The sequence below is a fragment of the Neopsephotus bourkii genome, unplaced genomic scaffold (genome assembly GCF_033783945.1).
Source record: "Neopsephotus bourkii isolate Nb327-2 ecotype Australia unplaced genomic scaffold, CSIRO-AGI_Nbou_v1 NB_1139, whole genome shotgun sequence".
In the NCBI taxonomy this organism is placed as follows: Eukaryota; Metazoa; Chordata; class Aves; order Psittaciformes; family Psittacidae; genus Neopsephotus; species Neopsephotus bourkii.
In genome coordinates this window covers 1,223,103-1,245,288 of record NW_026901625.1, presented here as the reverse complement: position 1 = coordinate 1,245,288, position 22,186 = coordinate 1,223,103, and the positions used below count along the sequence as shown (strand labels likewise).

Sequence of the window (22,186 nt, the reverse complement as noted above, 5' to 3'; positions counted from 1 at the left end):
CCATCCCTGGCAGTGCGCAAGGCCAGGTTGGACAGGGCTTGGAGCAAGCTGCTCCAGTGGAAGGTGGCCCTGTCCATGGCAGGAGGTTGGAACTGGATGAGCTTTAGGGTCCCTTCCAAAACAAACCAGTCTGGGATTCTGTGACTCTAAGTGTGTTGGAGCACTTCTAACAGGAAAGGTTAAGAGGTGCATGGGGGAGGAGGTACAGCCAAAAGCAGGGACTGAAAATACTTTGGGCTGTCTTGCTTGGTACTACGCATTAGACTCAAATCAACTTTCTCATGTTGGGCAGCTCATTGGGCAAGTACAGAGCAGGAGAGGGATGAGAAACAAAGCCAAAAGAATGAGCAGAGAAAGAAAGCATTTACCTTTGCATTCAGGGGCTGGACCACTCCATCGTCCCTTCAGGTCTTCATCCACTGTACAGTGAATTGTGGCATCTCCAATAAGAGCAAACCCCTCATTACAGCTGTAGGTTACGGCCATGCCAAAGGTGAAGTCTCTGTTCCCACTGTTGAGCTGCCCGTTCTTGATAGGAGGAGGTGGTAAACAGAGAACAACTGCATGGAAAAGCAAGAACAAGAACATTTCCACCAAATATGAAACAGAGGTCTAGCTACTAAGCCCAGGGCCTCACTGCACAAATTACTATTGAAATCCTGAATTTTACAATGGATTAAATTAAGAAGCACCAATAGGAGCAGCCCAAGCCCAGCATCAAGGCAGCTGCACCAGTGCAGTTCCAACTACTCTCTTAATGGCTCTGTGAAGGGTTTTTCCCTCTTACTTTCACAGTATGGAGGTCTTGTATCCCAGTCGACTCCTTTTCCCGACACCACACATTTGGCATAAGGTGACTTCTTTAATTTATACCTAAAGAAAGAGAAGATCAGTACTTTCCAGACAACAACTTAGAAAGAGTCTTCCCCCATTCTCCAACACTGCATGCAGGCAAGTTCTTAACCAGAGGTTGTCCTAGCTAGGAAATAGGATCTCGCCATCTCAAAGCCACTCAATAAGGGCATGAGTAAGAAATGAACCGAAGCAGTTCAGGGCTTTACCAACCACACGCCTGTTACCAGATGCTCAACTCACTGAAGACATAATATATGGTTTTACTGGGGACTAGCACTGGGAAACCAAGGAGGGGAAAGAGTGGACATTACTGCCTGTGCTCCCTGACTTCTGACCCCCCAGCTGGTCCCCTTTAAGCAGTGATGCACTCACCCTGGATGACAGGTGAATGTCACCACTGTCTCAAACAGGAAATTATCTGCAATGACATTCCCGTTCTCTATTGTGGGAGGAGCACACTGCTGTCCTAGAGAAAAAGAAAACAGCACGGGGATGACTTCAAACCCAAGACAGGCATGACCCAGATTTCAGAATAGCATCTTAAGCTTGTGCAGATCACACACACTGTCAAAAGGAGAAGAGAGATACTCACGTACGCAGAAGTCCACATCTGCAGACCAAGTTCCATTGCGCAGACAAGTGACAACAGAGGACTTCCCACTTGCTGCAGTATAACCTGGCTTGCACTGATACTTCAGCTCAGTTCCAGCAACAAAGCCCTCAGCCACAGCACTTGTTAACTCAGCAAAAGGGAAGCGTGGAGCAGGACCACAGTGGACTAACAAGTGGAGACAAAAGCAAGGTTGCTTATGGAAGAGTATTGAAAGGGTCTGCAACAACAGCAGTGAACTGCATGCTTGGAGCACACAACATCTTAATTTGTTTAAATCTCAGTGTCTGGGATACACTTTGCACCCAACCTGTTAGCAAGCAGCAGCACATATCACAGTTTGCTTAACTGGATGTAAGTTAACATGCAGATGGGGAGCAGCTCTGCCTCAGAGATGCTCCTTTGCTGACCACCAACCCAGCCTGCAGCAATGTGATTCACTGAGCTTGGAAGACAAACACCCCCTCCACCATGTTTGATAGTGGTGAAACAAGTCCGTCAGCTGTAGGAGATTTTGTTCAGCCTGGAGAAAAGAAGGCCTTAGAGCAGCTCCCAGTGCTTAGGACCCAAGCCTGCATGCTCTGCGAGGACATGGCTACGAGTGCACAAGGGTCAGAAGCTCTTAGACCTAATTCATTGCAATTGCTCTAGGAAATAAATTTGCTTGGACTCACACGGGTCACACGTTGGCAGAGGTGGCTCCCATGTACTGTCAGCTTCACATGTAACTACACTGCTGCCATTCAAGAAGTGACCAGGTTTGCACTCAAAGGTCACTGTATCTTTATACACGTGCCTAGGGCCGAAGCCAGATAACCTTCTCCCGTTTTTCACGTCTGGATTCTCACATTTGACCACTGAAAGTGAAGGGAAGACAACAAGAGTATGTGTTAGAAGAAGGAAAAGCCCTGCAGTGACACCAGAGGTATTATGCAAGCACCTTCCTAAGAGCACTGCTGTCCCTTCACTTTGACAGAGGCAGGTCCCCAGCGGGGCACAAGTACTCCGTGAAGAGAGATGTCATTTAGGGACTGCACACACAGGAGCTTTGTTTCTCATCTGCAGGAAGCCCTGGCCATGGGCAGGGAGAGGGAGGTCGCCTGTGGGCTGAAGCATCCATTAAACCAAGCTCTGCCTCTAATCACTGCATTAAACTTCCTGGGAATCCTTTTAGACTCAAATCACCCTTCTCATGTTGGGCAGCTCATTGGGCAAGTACAGAGCAGGAGAGGGATGAGAAACAAAGTCAAAAGAATGAGGAGAGAAAGAGCATTTACCTTTGCATTCAGGGGCTGGACCACTCCATTGTCCCTCCTGGTTTTCATCCCCTGTACAGTGAATTGTGGCATCTCCAATAAGAGCATACCCTTCATTACAGCTGTAGGTTACGGCCATGCCAAAGGTGAAGTCTCTGTTCCCACTGTTGAGCTGCCCGTTCTTGATAGGAGGAGGTGGTAAACAGGGAATAACTGCATGGAAAAGAAAGAACAGGGTCAGAACAGCAGCAAACTACCTGCAGCTGCTGGCCCCTGTATTCAATTTGCACTCCCAGCTCCACTGAGAGTGCTTGTTTGGGGGAGAGATAAGGAGTCAGTCTCATTAAAGGCTAATGGAATTTGCATTAGGAACCAAGGAGAAACCATCCACCTGCCATTCCCAAACTACCAGTTATATTGTAATAGCTTCCAGGAAGAGATGTACGCAAAACATTGAAGATCTGCTTACTGGCACAGTATGGAAGCTTATCCCAAGTAACTTCATTGCCTTTAAGGACACATTGCGCAGAGGATGCCCCAAATAATCGGTACCTAAGAAAAGAAAAGGTTGAGTCTCTTTGGAAAAAGTGGGGAAAACTTGGGAAATTCAGAAAGTTAGAGTTTTAATGGGATTATCTGGAGAAGCGGAACCCTCAGGAACAGGCCCCAGCTATTAAAAGGCTCTGAGTCCCTCATGGGTGCTGTCTCTAAGCATCATCTCCCCAGGAGCCCAGGCCAAAACTTACCCAGTGTTACAAGTGTAGGTTATTGTGGCCCCAAACAGGAGATTTGTTGTGTAGTCAAAGTTCCCATTCATGATGTCTGGTGGTCCACACGACTTCCCTGGAAGGGCAAGTGGTCTGCGTTATATATCACACATATATTATATATATAAAGTAATGAAACAGGCGACAGTGCTGCTCACACACAAATAGAAAGGAAATAAAAGCAGAGATAAAGCTAAGGGCAAATAAAAACCCAAGACACATAGTGAGAAAGGAAACTGGTAAGAGCCCAGTGGTCTTAGGGCAGAGGTCTTGCTCCAAAGGGAAGGAGAAGGGGATAGGTACTGACCCCAGAGCTAGTAAAGACACATTACCGGGATGGCAGCAGACTCCCATGACCTTTTCCACACTACCCCTTGTTTCTGTGGAAATCTACTATAGCTTTTACGCTATATCACCGGGTGGTAAAGTCATTAAGAAGGGCAAAGATCATCCCCCAGAGATTAAAGTTTTTAAGGAGGTGGGTACTTTTTCTCAACTGCCCTAAAACCGGTAACCTGGAGCATCCTTTGCAACTGTCTGGGATGCAGCAGAGATCCCCCCCCAGTCCCAGGAGCCCGCGAGGGGGGAACCCACCGATGCAGAAGTCGGGGTCCGCCGACCAGCTGGAATTGGAGACACAGGTGACTACTGGGGACTTGCCCCCGGCCATCGTATACCCCGGGCGGCATCTGTACCTCAGCGCGGTCCCCACGGTGTAGGGCTCCTGCGGGGCCGCTGTGGGCTCCGCGAAGACAAACCGCGGCGGCTGCGGGCAGTCCCCTGCGGGCAGAGAGGATGGTGGAGGGGGGGTCCCGCCTCAGCCCTTCCCCGCACACTCCCCACGCCCCCCAGACCCCCTTCTCGCGGTCCTGGCTCCCCGCATCCCCGCTCACCGCAGGCTCCGGGCAGCACCAGCAGCACCGCACAGAGGCAGCGCAGCTCCATCGCCGGAGCCCGCAGCCCCCCCTGCGCACCGGAACGGCCCTTTCCGGGCCGGGAGGGGCCCGGCCAGACCCGGATCTCGTCACGGCTGGAGCACAATTAGCGGCGAAGGTTCCGGCTGTGGAGGGAAGGGGCTTTGGCTCTGCTGAGCCCCGCGGGGCGATGGTTCCCACGGCGCGGCCGCTTTCTCCCGTCTTGGTGTGAAATGACCCCGCTTCATACCCGAGAAGCAGCAAAGTGCTGGGGTTCAGATCTTCCTCCCCACTCTCCCCGGTGCTAAAAGAGGGTTGTTCTAACCTTGGAGCTCATTAACCCAGCCCACATCCTGCCCATCCCACGCAAGTGATGCCGAAACGGCGCGGGAGTGCCTGCGTTGGGAGGTGCTCAGCTCCAGAGCAGATCGAGGTCACCCCCGGTCCTCCCTTCGAGAGCACTTGGCCGCCGTCTGTTGCACCGGGCCCACCTCTCGTCATTGCACCTCTCCCTCAACCAGCTGAGGTTTAGGGAGCGCTGGAGGCACCCAGTTCGAAGGGATGGTCGAAAAGGGATGTCCTTAGTGGCATTGGTTAGTGGTGAACCTGGCAGTCCTGGGGTAATAATTGGACTTGATCGTTTTAAAGGCTTTTTCGAGCCTGGTTGATTCTATGATTCCATTGCCTCTCCTCCTCAAAGCAGTATCAGATTTGCAGCCACCAGCACAAGCCCATGGAAGTGTGCTGCATTCTGGTTTGATGTCAAACACAACAGCAGGATCGGTAACCACACCTTTCAGTCCTACCCATAGCAGTGTCTTTTGCCAGAACACAAATAAATTCAGTCTCTTGGCAAGCACCAACAGAGCAGAAGGGTGATTTTTGCAGCTTCTGTACCATCACTATTAGTTTTGTCCCCAAAAGGAGTACAAGAGGTACAAGCCAACAGGGAGCAGACAGTTCAATCCTTGAGGCCCTCGCTGCAGCTGCAGCCTGGTGTTTTGGGTGTGGGAATACTTGGGGTTGGACAAGGGAAGGATGCACCCGGAGAGAAGCACTCCCTTCCCCTGCCATTGCCCAATACTGCCACAGGTTCTGCTCCAGCAGCGATGCCTGATTCCCAGGAAAGGCTGGGCACCAGGGCAACACTGCAGTACAACAGCAGCAATTGCCTGATTCCATCTGGCAAAGAAGGAGACTGCAAAAGCCCTTAAAGCACTCTATGAGAAGGTTTGATTAGTCAATGTGGAAAAAACCCCAACCCCCAGGCTATTGCTTCTTTTATATTAGGTATAAAACGTTATAGATATTCCTTTATTTACAGGACAGTTTTACTGTAAATACACTCATGTCTGCACTCTAGTGAAGAAACCTCAGTTAAAAAGTAGTTAAAAAGTATAACTAAATCTTGCAATATTGTGTAATGAGGGTGTTTGCTATGAAAATATTTTCCTAGTGGAATGAAACTGGATTTTTCAAGCCTTACTTTAAAAGCTGTAAAAATAGGGATTTTTTTTTCATACTAAAGCAAACAAAAAAAGTACTTAATAAACCAACGTGGTGCTGGATTCGCCAGGAATTTTGATTTTCCTGCTTTTCCACAAAGGAATTCTTCATGGTGAAGTCACCCACTTGACTTCAGGTCACCTTTATTGCACTCAGAACTTCATCCCGACAGCGTCAGGAGTTAGTGTAGTGACTGTCCCCTCCCTCCAACCGGCTTTGTGGTGCTCAGGGTGCTCCAACCGCCAGCAATTAGCCTGCAATAGGGAAGTGAGTGGTTAATCTGGGTTAGTCGGGGCGGCAGGGATGCGGCTTTGGGAGGAGCACCCAGTTTGTGGCACCTCATCGCCGCGCCGCGGTGACCCATTGTGGGTGCCCCTGTGCCCGTCCCTACCATGGGGTGCCTGGCAGAGGTGCACATGGGTGGGTGCTGTGCAGATGGGGCAGCCGTGGCAGCCGGGGCTGCCGGGGGGGATGAGGTGAACCAGGGTCCCCTCTGTGGCCAGGGGACACACGGAGCAGCTCCAGGTGTTGCTGTGCACAAGGGAGAGGTGCAGGCGGTCAGTGCAGGGCAGGCAGATGGGACCTTGTGGGCTGTGGAGAGAGCAAAGGGTGAGCCCTGATGGGTTCATATAGAATCCCAGACTGGTTTGGGTTGGAGAGGACCTTACGATCATCTGGTTCCAACCCCCTGCCATGGGCAGGGACACCTTCCACTAAAGCACATGTCAGAAACTACTCCTTGCCAAGACATACTGCACCAGCACCTGGTTCATTACCAGTTTCGAAGGTTGGAACAGATGATCCTTGAGGTCCCTTCCAACCTGGTTCTGATGACCTCAAGGATCATCACCTTTGAGCCTGGATTGAATCAGAGCCTGGTTCTATGGTTTTGCAGAACTGACCATGGCTAGAGGTGTGAAAAGCATCGTAGGCCACAGGTGACACGAGGCTGAGCCCCATGGGGACGGCTGAGGAGCACAGGCTGAGTGAGAGGCACCCATGGAAACAACACGAGCATTGTCCAAATAAACCTCACCCCAGCTTCACCTCACTCTGCTTTGCAAGCAGGCACCACACTTCTGTCCTTACAGAGCTGTAAGCAAGCGGAACCAGCACCTCCATTGTAAACTAAACGGTCATTTCTTCATTTCAAGTGGTTAACTTGGGTTTGAGCACACTGGGTGCGTACCGTGGTGCCCACCACAGAGGGGGTGCCCGCACTGGCTGTACCACCCTCACCCTCACTCCACACTCACCTCTCATCCTGCTGTTGGGGCTGCTCCCTGGGCACCACGGGGCTGGTATCACACTGACCCACGTGAGCACGCATCCAGCTTTCACAGATAGGACAGATGTGATCGCTGTGGAGAAGCACCATTGAGGATGTGCATTGGGTCCCTTCATGGAGACTCAAAAATCCCTGTAAAGTCTGGCATCTCCAGCTCCCCTGGTACTGAGGAACCACCCAGGATTCCAGATCCAGGCTGAATACCTGGGATCAGCTCCACCACAGACCTCCTGGCTTTGATAAAACCTGTGTTTGTCTCTTCTGACACACCCTGCTTCATCAGAGAGCTGGAGCAGCTCTGCTCTGGAGCCAGGCTGAGAGAGCTGGGCTGGGGCAGCCTGGAGAAGAGAAGGCTCCTGAAGGGGAGACCTTAGAGCAGCTCCAGTGCCTAAAGGGGCTGCAGGAAACCTGGAGAGGGGCTTGGGACAAGGGCCTGTAGGGACAGGGCAAGGGGAATGGCTTGAACCTGCCCGAGGGGAGACTGAGCTGAGCTCTTAGGCAGAAGCTCTTCCCTGTGAGGGTGCTGAGGCGCTGGCACAGGGTGCCCAGAGAAGCTGTGGCTGCCCCATCCCTGGCAGTGCTCAAGGCCAGGTTGGACACAGGGGTTGGAGCAAGCTGCTCCAGTGGAAGGTGTATTTCTAAGTGGAAGACAAACCTTTCATGGTCCATGGGCTGCTCTGCCTTGCCTTGCTCTGGAACAACTCCTCCAGTCCCATCACCCCTCCACTCATCCACAGCTTTGGCAGGAGAGCTGAACACAGAGAAAGAGAAGAAAACCTGAATCCACCTGAGCGTGTGGCTTCCCAAGAACAACAACTGCCCTGCAGAACCGGGCTGAAAGGAACCAAAAGAATTCAAACTGCAAAACCTGCCCTGTCAGAGAATGGGTTTTGTCGGAACGGACCTTAAAGCTCATCCAGTTCCACCCCCTGCCATGGGAGGGACACCATCCACCACACCATGTATTGACTGTGCATTAGAAGGGGGGTGGTTAGTAGGTCGAGAGAGGTTCTCCTTCCCCTCTACTCTGCCCTGGTGAGACCTCATCTGGAATATTGTGTCCAGTTCTGGGCCCCTCAGTTCAAGAAGGACAGGGACCTGCTGGAGAGAGTCCAGCGCAGGGCAACTAAGATGATGAAGGGAGTGGAGCATCTCCCTTATGAGGAAAGACTGAGGGAGCTGGGTCTCTATAGTTTGGAGAAGAGGAGATTGAGGGGTGACCTTATTAGTGTATATAAATATATAAAGGGGGAGTGTCCTGAGGATGGAGCCAGGCTCTTCTCAGTGGCAAACAATGATAGGACAAGGGGCAATGGGTACAAACTGGAACACAAGAGGTTCCACTTCTTCTCAGTGAGGGTGACAGAACACTGGACCAGGCTGCCCAGGGAGGTTGTGGAGGCTCCTTCTCTGGAGACATTCAAAACCCGCCTGGACACGTTCCTGTGTAACCTTATCTAGGTGTTCCTGCTCCAGCAGGGGGATTGCACTAGATGATCTCTTGAGGTCCCTTCCAATCTCTAACATACTGTGATACTGTGATACTGTGACTGTTGCAAGCTCCCCCCTGAGCCTTCTCTCTCTAGCCATGTATCAATGCTTTCCCCCCCAAAGAAGCACCCTTTCCCCCTGGTTTGCTCCACACAGACCCACAGTACCTCGTGCCTGCCGGGCTCTGGCTCTCCCCATCGCCGATGCTGGTGACCGAGTACGTTGGCGGTGCTGCGGGCTGGGAGCTGAGCCAGCGCTGGCAGGCGGCACAGCCGCGGCGTTCGCGGGGGGACAGGGCAGCGTGGAGCCGCTCCTCGCAGCTGGGACACGCGTGGCAACTCCTCGTGTGGCTGCAGGGGGGGAAGACAAGGGGGGATCCCTCCTGAGGAGCCCTCGGGGCAACACCGAACCCTCCCTTGCAGCACACATTGACTTCATTGCATCACACAGTCCCAGCCTGGTTTGGCTTGGAAGGGACCTTAAAGCCAATCCGGTTCCAACCCCCTGCTCTTGAACACTGCCAGGGGCTGTACCGCTGTGGTCAGGCACAGCAGACCAGAAATAACACTGGTGGCAGCAGTGGGAATAGTCAGAAGAGCAGCACAAGCTTTTGGACATAGCAAACCTACCAAAAATAGGAACGCCACGGCACAGGCTGCTTCCCATCAGCCTTCATCTCTGGGTGCATCCCTGGATCCCTTCTGTTCGTCTCCTGCTTTTGTAAATGCACATTGAAAGAGCTGAAGAGACAGAAAGGAGAAATGCACGGAATAAAAAGCAATTTAGCAACACGGAAAGGTCATTCTAACCATGCACACTTTCACTGAAGGCAATGGCCTTCACTCAGAGTTCAAAGGAAACCCTTAGGGAAAGCTAGGGCACCTTAGGCTCACTTACTGGGTTTTATTGTCTTTCCGCCTCTTGACGATCCCAATGAGAATTCCAAGGACTACTGCAGGAACTAATAAATAAAGAAGGAAACCAGAACCAAACAATACAGAACAAATGCACCGAGAAACCGGTGTGAAATTTCAGTGAGATCCCACAGTTTGGTAAAAGCCTGGCAGCAAAATTCCCTGAGATTCCATGCCCCGAGGCTGCCCCTCAGCCAGGATAACACCAAACCCCTCCTGTGTCTGAACAGAAACCACAGCTCCATGCGGTGCCATGCTGAGCTTGTGGAGGGTGTGATCCTTTTATAAACAACCCCCTAATTCCTTCCTATCGTAAACATGCTCACCACTTTTAGCACTTGACCTCTTTTGCAACCAGGATGCTCCAAGCTCCTCTAATCTCTTATCTTTTAATGTCTGCAAGGCTTTCTAAAGCAGCTTTATGCATTCAGGATGTACAGGTTTTGGTTTGCATCCCACACTGGCTTCTTTGGCTCCTTTCATGTCATCCTCAATTGATGCAGTGTTTTATACTAAGACATAATCGAGCCAATGCTGCTGCATTAGATGATCTTAAGGTCCTTCCCAACCCTAACTATTCTATGATTCTATTACCTAATGGCAAAACCCCCACCTGAATCCTGACCAGAGTCTCTCAGTGCTAAGGAAATGAACAAACCAAAACCACTGACTCCAAGGATTGAACAGCAAATAACAGCTTTGGGTTCGAGAAGTGTATTTTCAGTTTTAAACTACTTACCAATGCAACTGGGGATGAGGACGCTTGCTAGGGAAAAAACCAATGACACTGATGTTAATAAAATGAAGCCAACAATGCAGCTAACTAAACAGGGGGGGCTGAATTCTTGTTCACAGAATGATGTTATTCAAACCCAGAAAACCACAGCACTGCTGAGATGACAGAATGCTCTAAACCGATCTGTCATTAACTATGCTCATCATTATGCTCCTCTTGAGTCCCTCACCCTACTGTGGAGCTGAGGTCCATAGCCCCAGGCTACCTCCACCCTCATCAACATCCAAATACAGCCAAGATAACATCAGTGGGTTCTACTGAAATATTTGGCTGCACAGAGGGAGATCCAAGCATCCAAATCCAACCCTGCATCACATCAGCCAAGTGGTCACGCAGTTGGCACCAGAGAGAGAAGGGGATAGGACCAGGGAATAAGTCTGTGCAACCCCTTTAGAAAGTGGAAGATGGATGCACAAAGCAACAAAGGCAGCAACAACAGTGTGTGGAGTTACCGGGACCTGATGTGCGTGCAGTGAGTGCAATTAAAAGGTCTCTGAGGCAGAAAGTCTCTCCTGGACTCTTACCTAGCCAGGGGGGATTCTCTGCTGTCTTTTCTTCCGAGGGTTTGGTTTGGTTTGCTGCTGCCATAGTGCTCACTGGAGAGAGAAGCAAATAAAGGAAAACCAGTCAGAACTGTATTTTATATAATCCTCCATTGATATATGATATAGAGAATACTTCAGATGTGTCACATAAAGAATTTATTATGGGCAGGTGACTTGTGTATCTGTGGCTATGACGGCAAGGGCTGTAGGAGAGTCACCTGGGACCTCTTGGTGACAATGCAGCTGTAGGATAGAGGGAATCTGCTGCCCTGTTTGACTTTACAGCCCAGTTAACTGCACAGCAAGAACAGGGTGATTACCCAGCCATGCTTACCCCTGCATTCCGGAGGAGGCCCGCTCCAGACACCATTGACCCCGTTCTCTGTTGTACAGTGAAGGGTCTCATTCCCCACAAGCTGGAGCCCAGGGTCACACGTGTACATCACGACTGAGCTGTATGTGAACTCCTCTGTCCTGCTGCTGTTATGCTTCCCATTAGGAATAGCTGGAGGTGGAGGACAAGAAAGAGCTGGGGGGGAAAGAAAACAGTGACCATGGGATGCTTTTCTCCACAACGTGAAGAGAGAAAAACCCAAGAGCTGCTTGCACATGGGCTGCAATGGAGGGGAGCAGGAGCAGGAGCAGGAGCAGGAGCGCTGTTCCCACTCTCAGCACACAGTTACTTCCCAGCCCCTCCTGACCTGCTGTCCTGTGTACACCAGGCAGCACAGCCTGCAGGGACACCAGCCCTTCTGGGTTCCCCCTTTGTGTCTTTCACATGCAAAAGGGAAGAGTGATGATGGAATCATAGAGTCCCAGTCTGGGTTGGGTTGGAAGTGACCTTAAAGCTCATCCAGTTCCAAGCCCCTGCCATGGGCAGGGACACTTTCCACTGGAGCAGCATCAAGGCTGGGCCCTGCTGTCACCACACCAGAGATACTGGCCTGACCTCACACGGTAAAATCAACACATGGGTCAGTATGTCAAGTGCTGGAGAGCTTCACTTACCCTGGCAAGCTGGGATTTGGCTCCAGGCAACATCCCCTTCCCTTATGGAACACCGGATGAGAGGTGACTCTCCCTTTAACGTGTACCTGCAAAAGGCACATCCCCAAATCAGCTTGTTGGCAGCACCCAAGCATGTGTCCTGTCTCCCCCAGAGGTGCTTAGGACTCAGTAGGCAGAGCCCCCTTAGGAGCTCAATAGGCAGAGCCCCGTGTCCCAGTGCACACACAGGGTGATGGGAATGGAGGGTCTTCACACTCACCCATGGTTACAGACTACATCTGCTCTTGCACCCAGCAGATGATCATTGGCAATAACTTTGCCATGTTCTGGATTTGCTGGAATACCACAAGATTTCCCTAAAAAAGAGTGAGATTATCCCAGTGTCATCCCCAGACAGAGTCCATCACCCAGTGGGCAATAGCCAGTGCAGGCACAGAGCTGAGGGGCTTGGTTATTCCAAGTCTGTGCTCAACAAGGGTGCTAGGTGCTAGCACCCCACCCCATACACAAGTCACCTATTCACACACTTCATCCCAGGTTAGTGACTTCCCACAGCCCTCCATGACTGGCCAGTTAACAGACATAGCTACACCATTGATTCCTTACTACACATGATCAGGGAAGGCCCTTTTAACCTGGACAGGGATCTTTTGACCTATAGGCATGATTTTTAGTATTATAATGAGGATAGCTCCCCTAAAGGACACTCTAACCCCATTATGCTGACACATCAGAGTCATATCTTGACGATGTCCATGTGTCTTCAAGATGTACCAAGCTTCAAGGATAGTTTTTCCTGATTGGAGATTCCTTAGGCCTGTTTCTTAATCTGCCTACACAAAGCCTCCTCCCTGGTTATCAGTTCTCTTTGTTAGGCAGTGCTGTTTCCAGGTTACCCTGACCTTTTGGGAAGCTCTTGTATCTCTTTGGGCTTTCCCACAGTGAAGTGTCAGCTTTATAATTATGTATCTACACAAATCCCAGTTTTTTAACTATATACCTATAATGCTTAAGGAACTGCAGGGACGGGGGAAAACCCACAGACATCACAGTATGGCAATGTCAAACCAGGCATCTGGTGGGGTTTCATGGCCAAACATCATCAAAAAGAAGCAATCCTAAAACACAAATCAGACGTAGCACTTGGAACGCAGCACTGCGGATGCAGCTGGGGAAGGATGCTGAAGCAAAGGGAATGGCACAGGGACACTCACTCTGGCACAGCTGAGGAACCTCTGACCATGTTAAGTTGTCAAGGCACGTGCTGGTGGGGAGCTGGTCTGTGGTGTTCCTGTAGCCTGGGCGGCAACCGTACTTCACTGTGGTACCAACACCATAGAAATTCTGGGTTTCATCTTGTTGTGATACTTTAGCAAAAAGCACCCGGGGTGGGCTGGGGCAGCTGCCTGGGAACGGGAACGACACCCTGAGCGTGCAGGTAGAAAGCAGAGGTAACAGTGCTCTGCATTCATAGAATCATGCAGTGGTTTGGGTTGGAAGGGACCCCAAAGCTCCTCCAGCTCCAACCCCTGCCACGGGCAGGGACCCCTTCCACTGGAGCAGCTTGCTCCAAGCCCCTGTGTCCAACCTGGCCTTGAGCACTGCCAGGGATGGGGCAGCCACAGCTTCTCTGGGTAACCGGTTACTGAGCAACCTCCTTTGCCAGCTTCACCATTGAAGCATTTAAGGTGGGAAGAGCAGCCAGTTCTTCCCACCAGTGCCAAACCTTCCCCCGAGCTAACCCTTGTGACAGCGGTGCCAGCCTCTCCCCTCGTCCCTCTGCTTCCACAAGCCAACAACCTGCTTCAATGCTGCATGAGCACCAGCACATGGCTCCAACAACCTAAGCAGGGTTGGGAAAAAGGGTAAGCGAGAGGTTCTCTGCTGAGCAACTTCATTGTGCATCACTTTGGGTGAGGAAACCCTTGAGGCTGCGGTTGCTAAAGCAGCGAATGCTTTCACAAGCAGTGGATGTTTTCACAAGCAGAGTTCCCCTCTAAGCAACTCCTTCCATAGAAAGTGAAATACTTACGCCCACAGAACTCCGGGAGGTTGGACCACTGGGAGGTGGCAAGGCACTGGATGGTGTCTGAGCGCAAGGGGAGCTTCGTGTAACCCGCACGGCATCTGTACGTTACCATGGAGCCGACGCTGAAGCTTTCCCGGTGTTGAGGGTCCTCCGGGGGCTCTGCATTGCTTATGGTTGGCAGTGGCCCACAGTCACCTGCAGTAAAATAAACCTGGGTTCAGTGGGGTGCCTGCTGCCAGGGTGAGTACGGGGGGGGTGTGGGACATGCAGAGTCTGCAGGACAGCGCAGCACATGCACCCGCAGTAGAGCAGAGCATGCATGGAGCACACGGAGCACACAGACACATGGACAACAGACATGCACAGGACACACACACCCAAATGAAACACATGCAGCCTCGACGCACATCCACAACGTCCACCTCCAGTAGCACAGCACACACGGAGCACATAGAGCACATAGGTGCATGGGGCATTTGCATCCGCACAGAGCAGGCACTGCACGGAGCACACACCTGCATGGAGCACACACATGTGTGTGTGGGGGGGTACATACACCCACATGGAGCACACAAACCCCGCAGCACACACAGCACGTGTGGAGCACATGGAGCTCACAGATGCATGGAGCACATGGAGCTCACAGATGCATGGAGCACATGGAGCTCACAGATGCATGGAGCGCATGGAGCTCACAGATGCATGGAGCGCATGGAGCTCACAGATGCATGGAGCGCATGGAGCTCACAGATGCATGGAGCTCATGCATTCCCGGGGCACGCACACAGAATACCAGTGCTCACCCTCCACCACCTCCCGTCCCCGTGTGCTCACCCCACGCCGCGGGCAGCAGCAGCAGCAGCGGCAGCAGCAGCGCGGGCAGGAGCGGGCGGCGGCGGCCGGAGCCCATCACCGCCGCGGCGCTCCGGGACCAGGACCCAAGCGGAGCCGAGCAGCGGGTGCGCAGCCGGGAGCGGCCCCCGCAGGGCGGGGAGCAAGGCCCCTCCTGGAGCTGCTGAGAGGGAGGGAGGGAGGGAAGGGACGGGAAAGGAGATGATGCTGCAGCCGCCAAAGGTGGGGCAGCGCAGCTCGCTGTGGTACCACCGAGCAGCCCCTCTCCTGCACACGCTTTCAGTGAGAGACAAGCAGGTGATGGCCCGTGGGACACAAGGTAAGGAGCAAAGGGATCTGAGCGTACCTGGGATGCAGCTGGGCACCCGTGGGTACCATCTGCCGCTGGCCAGGCACCGCACGGTGCTGGTGGCACCCAGGGGCACGTAGCCGGGGTCGCACGTGAGCATGGCTGTGCTGCTCGAGGTGAAGTTCTGTGCAGGTCCCAGCTGTCCATGGGAGATGTCTGGGATGGGGCACTGAGCCTCTGCGGATCACCGGCTCCCAAACCAGTTCCAAGCATCACCTGCCTGTCCCTAGGAAGAGGCTTCCCTGAAGAGAGGTTTTTCTGCAAGAAGAGAGAGGAGAAGGGAGCTTTCCTCCGGTCCAAGGGATGCGCAGGGGACCAGAGGGCTGTAAACCAGCTCCACTTTGAAGCTGCTGATTGGCAGCGTTTCCACTGTCACTCTCCCAGTCAGACACACAGCTCCTCACATGGGAGGAGAGGCTCAGGGATGTCTTCACACCCAGCCAGGCACAGGAGCAGTTTGTTCAGCTCCATGCCTGCATTGGGAAGCTGCTCTGGGCTCCCTGCCCTCCACAGGGATTGCAGAAAGAGCCAAAGGAAAGGTTGTGGCTGTGTTTGCTGCCCTGTCCTGCTCTGATGAGCAGCACTGCTGCTAGGGGGGATGTGTCACCCCACCCCGAGGAAAGGGCAGCCAGCAGCAGCCCATCTGCCTCCCTCTGCCTTTGTTATTCAGGAAACGCTGATGTTTCCACTGGAAAGCTCCATCATTTTATTTTAGTTCACTTCCCCCACTTGATTTCCCTTTCCAATGCAATTTAAGCTCCAAGCACACATAACAAAAGCACCTGCAACGAGGCCAAGAGATGTTTTCATGAGGGAGGAGTCAAGTAGCCTGGATAACATATTCCTTTCAAACACTTCCTTGTGACCACGCTGGCAGGTCATATGGAGATGTCTTGGCCACATACATTTACAGGTCACTGGTCACCGAGCTGGGATGGTGGCTGCATAATACAACAGGAGGTTGCTAAGAGGAAAAAGGTGGTGTTAAATGTAGGGGAATTCTCTTGTAAGAGCTGTCAGCAATGACCTCAGCAAGGGAGGGCAAGATGTGCACAAGTATTTGGCAAAGAGCTCTTGTAACACTTGAGTTTCAGGGAGTGGCTGGGTTCTGACGTACTCAGAACCAAGTGCTCGAGGTTCAACCCAGTGGAATCCCCTCAACAGAGCCCAGATGAACCCATTGAACCAGGCTGTTTTCCTGCCTGAGGCCATGCAGGAGCATCTCTACCTCCCCAAACCATCAGGCTCAGCCCATCCCCTGCCCCCATTTACTGCCCCATTTTGACCCAGTAACGGCCCAAGCACCAAAACCTCCTGCTCTGGAGCTGCCCCAGCAGCTGAGCCCTGTGATAGCGGCTCTGCCCTGCTCAGCTGGAGCCAGCAAGGGCCACTGGCTTTATCTTGCCCTGACATCCTTTCCCCGTGCTGCAGGAATCAGGCCAAGCAGATGGTGACGGCCGAAGCGACAGCACAGAGGGGAGCCTGACCCATGCTGCTCTGTGTGTGCTCACACCGCAAGGCTTGGACCTGGAGCAACACAAGCTTCCAGCAAACCAGGGCAGAGCTGCTGGAGCTGCTCTTGGCTTTCCACAGACCTCGGCTCCTTTCCAACCCTGGGCAGGGCAGCAGCTCCCAGCTCCCGGAGCCTCTCTGGGGATGTCCCTGGCTCTACCCGGGCTGAGCTGGGGAGCCACAGCTCAAGACCAGGACACTGAGCAGGGTTAAGGCAGGTGTGCCTTACTGGTGACATCACTTACCAGAAACACATTGCCAAACATCCCTGCATGGATTTTCTTTCTTTTTATGAAGAAACCAAGTTAAATTTGCACAGGAGGCCATTTAGAAAAGAAAAAAGCGCTGATAAAAAACCCCAAATCTGAACATCACCAACACGTATCTAAAAGCTGATACCTTCCTGAAAACAGCATCAGCTATGGAAAGGGAAGAGCAGGCAGCCGAATTCAGAAGCTACCCTTCATAAGCAGTTGCCATTTATTACTAAATGCAAGTAAAGTCCCATTAAGACTTTGGGAGCTTTAATGTTCAGTGAAGAGCAGACAGTAACCGGCCAGCAGCATAACCCTGCCATTTCCAGGTTCTCTCTTGCAGTGTGACAACACAGGAGGGTGTATTGAGCAGTCCCTTCTCTGTGTCTGTGAGGAGTCCATGCGCTCACAGCCTGCAGTGTTGCAGAGGGGCCTTCCTCCCTCGGGAAAGCAGAACTGGCTTCTTTTTGGCTGGTAGATACCCAGTGGCTGTTATCTGTCGTGTATGAACAGAGATAGAAACTGCAGAGCACTTGGGTCTGATACAGAAAACACTTTAGCTGAAGAAAGTGCTTGAAGTACTGAAGGTTCACAGATCAACATTCGATTTAGCATGTAAGATACTGTGCTTTCCTAACAGAAAAGAGCTGCTAACCTTGCAGGAGGGGGAAGCCAGTTCTTGGCTCTCAGCACAACCCTGCCTGGGTGTATCTGCAACTGGAGCGTGCTACAGCCAGAAATTCCTGGGCAGTGAAGGGAGCAGCTCATCCTGGCTGATTGCTGTGGGTCCTTTACAGCCTGTCCTGTGCACTGCTATGTGTGGTGTCGCCTGTCGCCTGCAGGTGTGGAAACACTGAGTTGCACTGGTTGAGATAGAACCGAGCTGCACCAGAACCTCTGCAGAGGGCTGAGGGGGTCCTGAGAATCTGCAGCTTCCCAGCCTGAAGGAAAGGCTGGTAAGATCCATAGGGAATCCTGACTGGATTCAGGACGTTGCTGGAAATGGCTGAAAGAGAGAAAAGCTCAGCTGGGAGAAGCAGCAATGGGAATTGGCAAACTCTTGTGTAAGGGATTTTCAATCAATTTCTTGGAACGTTAAGACCTAACCATCATTGTAAAAGCTACCTCCCAATGGGTGTTTTGTCTTGATCATTATCGCTTCCAATTACATGCTTGTAGTCCCCACCCAGGCACCATTCCCAACACTCACCCTTTTTACGGGTACAAGAATCCTTTGCACCGGATAGGAAACCTGTTGTAGCAACACTTCTGCCACTTCCAGCTTCTGCGGGCTGCCCATGACCTCACTGGTGTGGAACAAGGTCTGTGTTAGTACACTGCCTCTTGCTGCTGAACAAGGAGAGAAGTCCCAACACTCTCATGGCCACATGGGCCAAAGTTATCTCTTGTTTTTCAATATGGCAAAAATTGAGTTAAATCAGATCTGTGATGAGGGCAAGGGAAAAACTGACAAAATACATTTAATACAAAGCAAAGCTTTTGTAAGAGGAGGTCAACGCAGTCAAATCTCATAGAAGGCAAGAACACAATGAAAAAGAAATCACTCACTTCCACAAAATGATGCAACTTTAGACCACTTTAGCTTCTCAAAGCAACCAGCTTGGGGGAGGATGCCAGAGATCCCCATGTACTTCGGAAGACAGATGGATCCTTGGCTGGTCCAAGGAGAATGGTAGGGTTTGGTTTTGTACAAAGGAACAACGAATCTCAATGGGGAGGTAGCACAGCTCCTGGACACTGAAGAGGAACATAGGGGAAAATGGCAGTTCCAGGTATAGGAGCACCAGGGAGTTTCACTGATGAGCTCCCCTGAACTCCAGTGATCCTACAGGGACTGACCTGGTGTCTTGGAGAAAGAAGAAGAATGGGAGTAAGAGATGGTGTTTTGGAGTGACTTTTTATAAAGGCTGAGCTTCGTTTCCCATTTCGAAGCTTTCTTCTTAGCCAGGTGGATGCCTTTTTGTTGGGAACCTGAAAGAATGAAAACCCTGGTGTGAAATGGCTTAAATGTGATACAGGAGCAAATTCAGGTGGGAAACGTGGGTCTTGATTCAGTGTCAGATCCTTCCAACTCACTTTGGGGAGGAGGACTCCTTTACATTTGTTTTACTCCAAGTTTGACAGGCAGCTTTTTCTCTAGGGTATAAAGAGTAAGCATCGCTTAGCACCGCACCTTTCCTACACAGGCCATTCCTTACTCACTTCAGCACTGCTTTTTTTCCTCTTTCAGATTGCAGTATGACTTACACCCTGTGCTAAGCAATCACAGTATTTTAAGCTGGTGCATCCTAAATACTGAATTCACAATAAATACTAAACTCAGACGAAACCACCTTTGCACGCAGGCACAGCTCTGCTCCAGACTCCCTTTGTTTTGTCCGTACTGGTACAACGGATGCTCCCATTCCCAACGAGCTGGAAGCCAGAGTCACAGCTGTAAGTCACGGTGGAGTTATAAGCAAAGGTTTTTACGCCTTCCCCATCATGTTTTCCATTGCTAATGTGAGGAGGTGAAGAGCAGGTAATTACTGCGGGGAAAAAGGTCAACATAAGCATTGCTAAAGGCTTCAGTAATAATGCAAATGCAAAAGGTTTCTTGAGTCCATGTGAAACTCAAAGACAATAAACATCCAGACAGCTGAAGAGAGGTAAAAACTAGCACTGAGATCTGTCCTGATTCTCTTTGTTCTTTCTGTTGTCACATCTTTCTCCTTCCCCATTCCCAGGGTCCCAGAACATCAACAGACCACTTGCCAAGCCCTGCCTGGTGCTTCCTGCAAGCCCCATCCCACCAACTTCACTGCAGCCTTAAGTCATGAGAAAATAGGTTGAACTTGTGGGAACAAAACTGCTGAAACCCAGTGTCAGCAGCACAGTGGGGATTTCTGAGCTGCGGTGGTGGTGGTGGAGCTGCCACATAACATAACAAAAACAGAGTATGAAGACAGGCTTAGACTGGACATTAGGATCTACTGGAGCAAAGTCAGAAATAAGGGTGGGTTAACCTTACATTCACAAGTTGGAAGTGTACTCCATGCAACATCGTTGCCTTTAAGCTGGCACTGGATGAAATGACTCCCGTTCAATCTGTACCTAAGTGAAAATCCACAAGAAAAGAAGCATTTGTGTTAACTGTTCAGAAACAGAGAATACAGTTTTTTCCCTGTTACCTGTCTGCTCAGGAATGGAGAAAAGGCAAAGTTAAAACAAGCAGATGTGCACACTGATACACATTGATAACAGGAGAGCTCCTTCACTTTGCTCTCTGCCAGCATTCGTCTTAATCTGGTTTTTAGGTGATTCTCTGCTTTCAGAGTGAGCATCTTCCATTGCAAGGCTGGGAGCATGTGCTGAATCCTAGAATGGTTTGGGTTGAAGGGACCCTAAAGCTCCTCCAGTCCCAACCCCTGCCGCGGGCAGGGACCCCTTCCACTGGAGCAGCTTGCTCCAAGCCCCTGTGTCCCACCTGGCCTTGAGCACTGCCAGGGATGGGGATGTGAATGCCAGCCAGCACTGAGGTTAGCCGTGGATTCCCACCCGGGCTCGGGTTTGCTGAATCAGGAGCTATTTCCCCCCTGTCTGCTTCCTGGCGGAGAACAGCACTGGGATTGATGCTGCTGGCTTCCAGTGCCTTTCCCACGCCACTGCCACCCACTGGGATGAGGGGGTGAGCTCATGCAGCATCTCTAAAGGCTGGGGCTCAGCCCCCGCTGCTGCTCACCCCCAGCAGTGCTGCAGTACCCGCTGTGCTGGACCTGCTGGCAGCCCTGCTGGGGTGTGGAGGGCAGCCTGCCCGCGGTCTCCAGTGCTGCCTCCTCTCTGGCACGGTGCTTTTGGGTCATAAAGGTGCAGCTGTTCTGCTAAGGGAAGCCAGCAACAGCACCAAATATTGAACAGCAGGGAGCAGTGAGGGGCAGTGAGGATCTCTGTGTCATTTGGGGTGGATTGGCTTGCTGGAAGCTCAGTACATCTTGCTCTGACAGCACCAACACCTTTCCCAACCTCTGGCTTACATCCTTCTGCTCAAAAAAAATATCACCATTTGGACAGGATCGATAGTATCTGATCTTGCTTATATGGACAACATTATTCCTCCACCCTGATGAGGTATTGCCAAAGATCAGCTGAATTGCAGAAGGGTGGGACATGCTGTCATTTCCCCAGCATCCATCCTAAGGGAATATCTGCAGGAAAAACCCCTGTGTTATATTTGAGGCAGCTGTAAAGACTGGCAGAAGCCAGATGATACCAGCTAATTCCTGCTAGGGAGGGAGGAATACAAGTTGGGGATGCAGGAACTTACTTTTGCATGTCAGTCTTTTGCAAGTGACCCTGATTGAAAGCAGGCAGAAAGTGTGAGTCAGCTCAGTGAGTGATGGAAAGAGCGCTTCACTGCAGTCTTCTGGACATCGCTGACCTTTAAACATTCCAACATAACCCCTTTTTAGTCCATATATCTCAAATATGCTGAGCTGAAATGTTCAAGGCCGGGTTGGATGGGGCTTGAAGCAACCTGGTCTAGTGGAAGGTGTCCCTGCTACGGCAGGGGGTTGGAACTGGATGAGCTTTGAGATGCCCTCAACCCAAACCAGGCTGGGATCCTCTGAAATAGTTGAAGTAACTTGTTTTGAAGTGTGCAGTTATAAACTGAACATACAACCAGCCCTGTTTGGTTGATGCACAGGGGCAGTTCAATCGCCTCTGCATGACATTTGATAGAAAAAGCAGCCACAGATTCAAACCCAGTCCCTTCCCTTCAGCTGTGTCTTATTCCTTCCCAGCCCAAAGATGCAATTCAAATGGGAAAAGCAGCCCCATGCTCTGCACTGTGAGCAACACCACAGGAGTGATACACAGTGAAACAGCATCCCAGCATCCCTGCGCTGGACCAGAGCCTGTGTGCCAGCAGCAGTGTGCTGGAGCTTAGGCCATTGCCCTGGGACTCACCCGTCTTCACAGAACATGTTCACTCTGGCCCCGAACCGCAGGTCTGTCAGTGTGACCATCCTGCCCCCGGGCAGTGCCCCTGGGTCCCCACAGGATTTCCCTGCCGGAGAATGAGGCTGGTGTTAACAGAACACACAATGATGGGTAAATCCCGAGTAAGGAACAGACTTAGGGGTTATACCCAGTGCTACCAGAGTGTTCTACTTCACAAGCATCTTGCAGGAGGGCAGAGGAGGCTGCTTGCGGAGGTATTCCCATTCCCATAGATTAAC

At 51.5% G+C, this 22,186-nt stretch overlaps 2 protein-coding genes across 5 annotated transcripts in view; both read right to left on the bottom strand.

Moving 5' to 3' along the window:
* LOC133217347 (complement receptor type 1-like) overlaps positions 1-22,186 on the bottom strand; it is a 43,098-nt gene that overhangs the window by 2,376 nt on the left and 18,536 nt on the right. Inside the window, exons 25-47 of the mRNA XM_061362745.1 lie at positions 21,915-22,014; positions 19,978-20,060; positions 19,293-19,495; positions 14,814-14,994; positions 13,983-14,174; positions 13,165-13,356; positions 11,277-11,447; positions 10,922-10,993; positions 9,585-9,648; positions 8,855-9,037; positions 7,852-7,947; positions 7,165-7,242; positions 6,300-6,499; positions 4,382-4,528; positions 4,083-4,268; positions 3,468-3,564; positions 3,191-3,273; positions 2,743-2,934; positions 2,140-2,322; positions 1,448-1,633; positions 1,228-1,321; positions 788-873; positions 369-560 (exon numbers count right to left, since the gene is read on the bottom strand). Of these exons, the coding sequence (XP_061218729.1) occupies positions 369-560; positions 788-873; positions 1,228-1,321; positions 1,448-1,633; positions 2,140-2,322; positions 2,743-2,934; positions 3,191-3,273; positions 3,468-3,564; positions 4,083-4,268; positions 4,382-4,528; positions 6,300-6,499; positions 7,165-7,242; positions 7,852-7,947; positions 8,855-9,037; positions 9,585-9,648; positions 10,922-10,993; positions 11,277-11,447; positions 13,165-13,356; positions 13,983-14,174; positions 14,814-14,994; positions 19,293-19,495; positions 19,978-20,060; positions 21,915-22,014 (3,261 nt within the window). The remainder of the gene's footprint in view (positions 1-368; positions 561-787; positions 874-1,227; positions 1,322-1,447; positions 1,634-2,139; positions 2,323-2,742; positions 2,935-3,190; positions 3,274-3,467; positions 3,565-4,082; positions 4,269-4,381; positions 4,529-6,299; positions 6,500-7,164; positions 7,243-7,851; positions 7,948-8,854; positions 9,038-9,584; positions 9,649-10,921; positions 10,994-11,276; positions 11,448-13,164; positions 13,357-13,982; positions 14,175-14,813; positions 14,995-19,292; positions 19,496-19,977; positions 20,061-21,914; positions 22,015-22,186) is intronic.
* On the bottom strand, positions 9,370-19,211 carry LOC133217420 (complement decay-accelerating factor-like). 4 transcript variants are annotated; one of them, XM_061362888.1, is made up of 10 exons: positions 15,963-19,211; positions 15,178-15,438; positions 13,983-14,174; positions 13,165-13,356; positions 12,210-12,306; positions 11,951-12,036; positions 11,277-11,471; positions 10,341-10,993; positions 9,585-9,648; positions 9,370-9,427 (listed from the first exon to the last, which is right to left on the bottom strand). In XM_061362888.1, exons 2-8 carry the CDS (start codon positions 15,278-15,280, stop codon positions 10,788-10,790), a joined length of 1,071 nt encoding a protein of 356 aa, XP_061218872.1. In that variant the 5' UTR covers positions 15,281-15,438; positions 15,963-19,211; the 3' UTR covers positions 9,370-9,427; positions 9,585-9,648; positions 10,341-10,787. The 4 variants fall into 4 exon arrangements, with proteins under 4 accessions (XP_061218872.1, XP_061218873.1, XP_061218870.1 ...); XM_061362889.1 differs by lacking the exons at positions 9,370-9,427; positions 9,585-9,648 and adding an exon at positions 10,011-10,161 and having other exon boundaries at positions 10,209-10,367; positions 10,922-10,993; XM_061362886.1 differs by lacking the exons at positions 9,370-9,427; positions 9,585-9,648 and adding an exon at positions 10,011-10,161 and having other exon boundaries at positions 10,209-10,993.

Coding starts and splice junctions, on each gene's coding strand:
- LOC133217420 (XM_061362888.1), bottom strand. CDS start 15,280: ATGCTCACGTGCGACCCCGGCTACGTGCCCCTGGGTGCCACCAGCACC. Junction 11,472..11,950: donor CCAAATCCCAGCTTGCCAGG/GTAAGTGAAGCT, acceptor TTTCCCCCCCAG/CTCTTTCTTGTCCTCCACCT. Junction 10,994..11,276: donor GCCTCCTCCGGAATGCAGGG/GTAAGCATGGCT, acceptor TTCTCTCTCCAG/TGAGCACTATGGCAGCAGCA.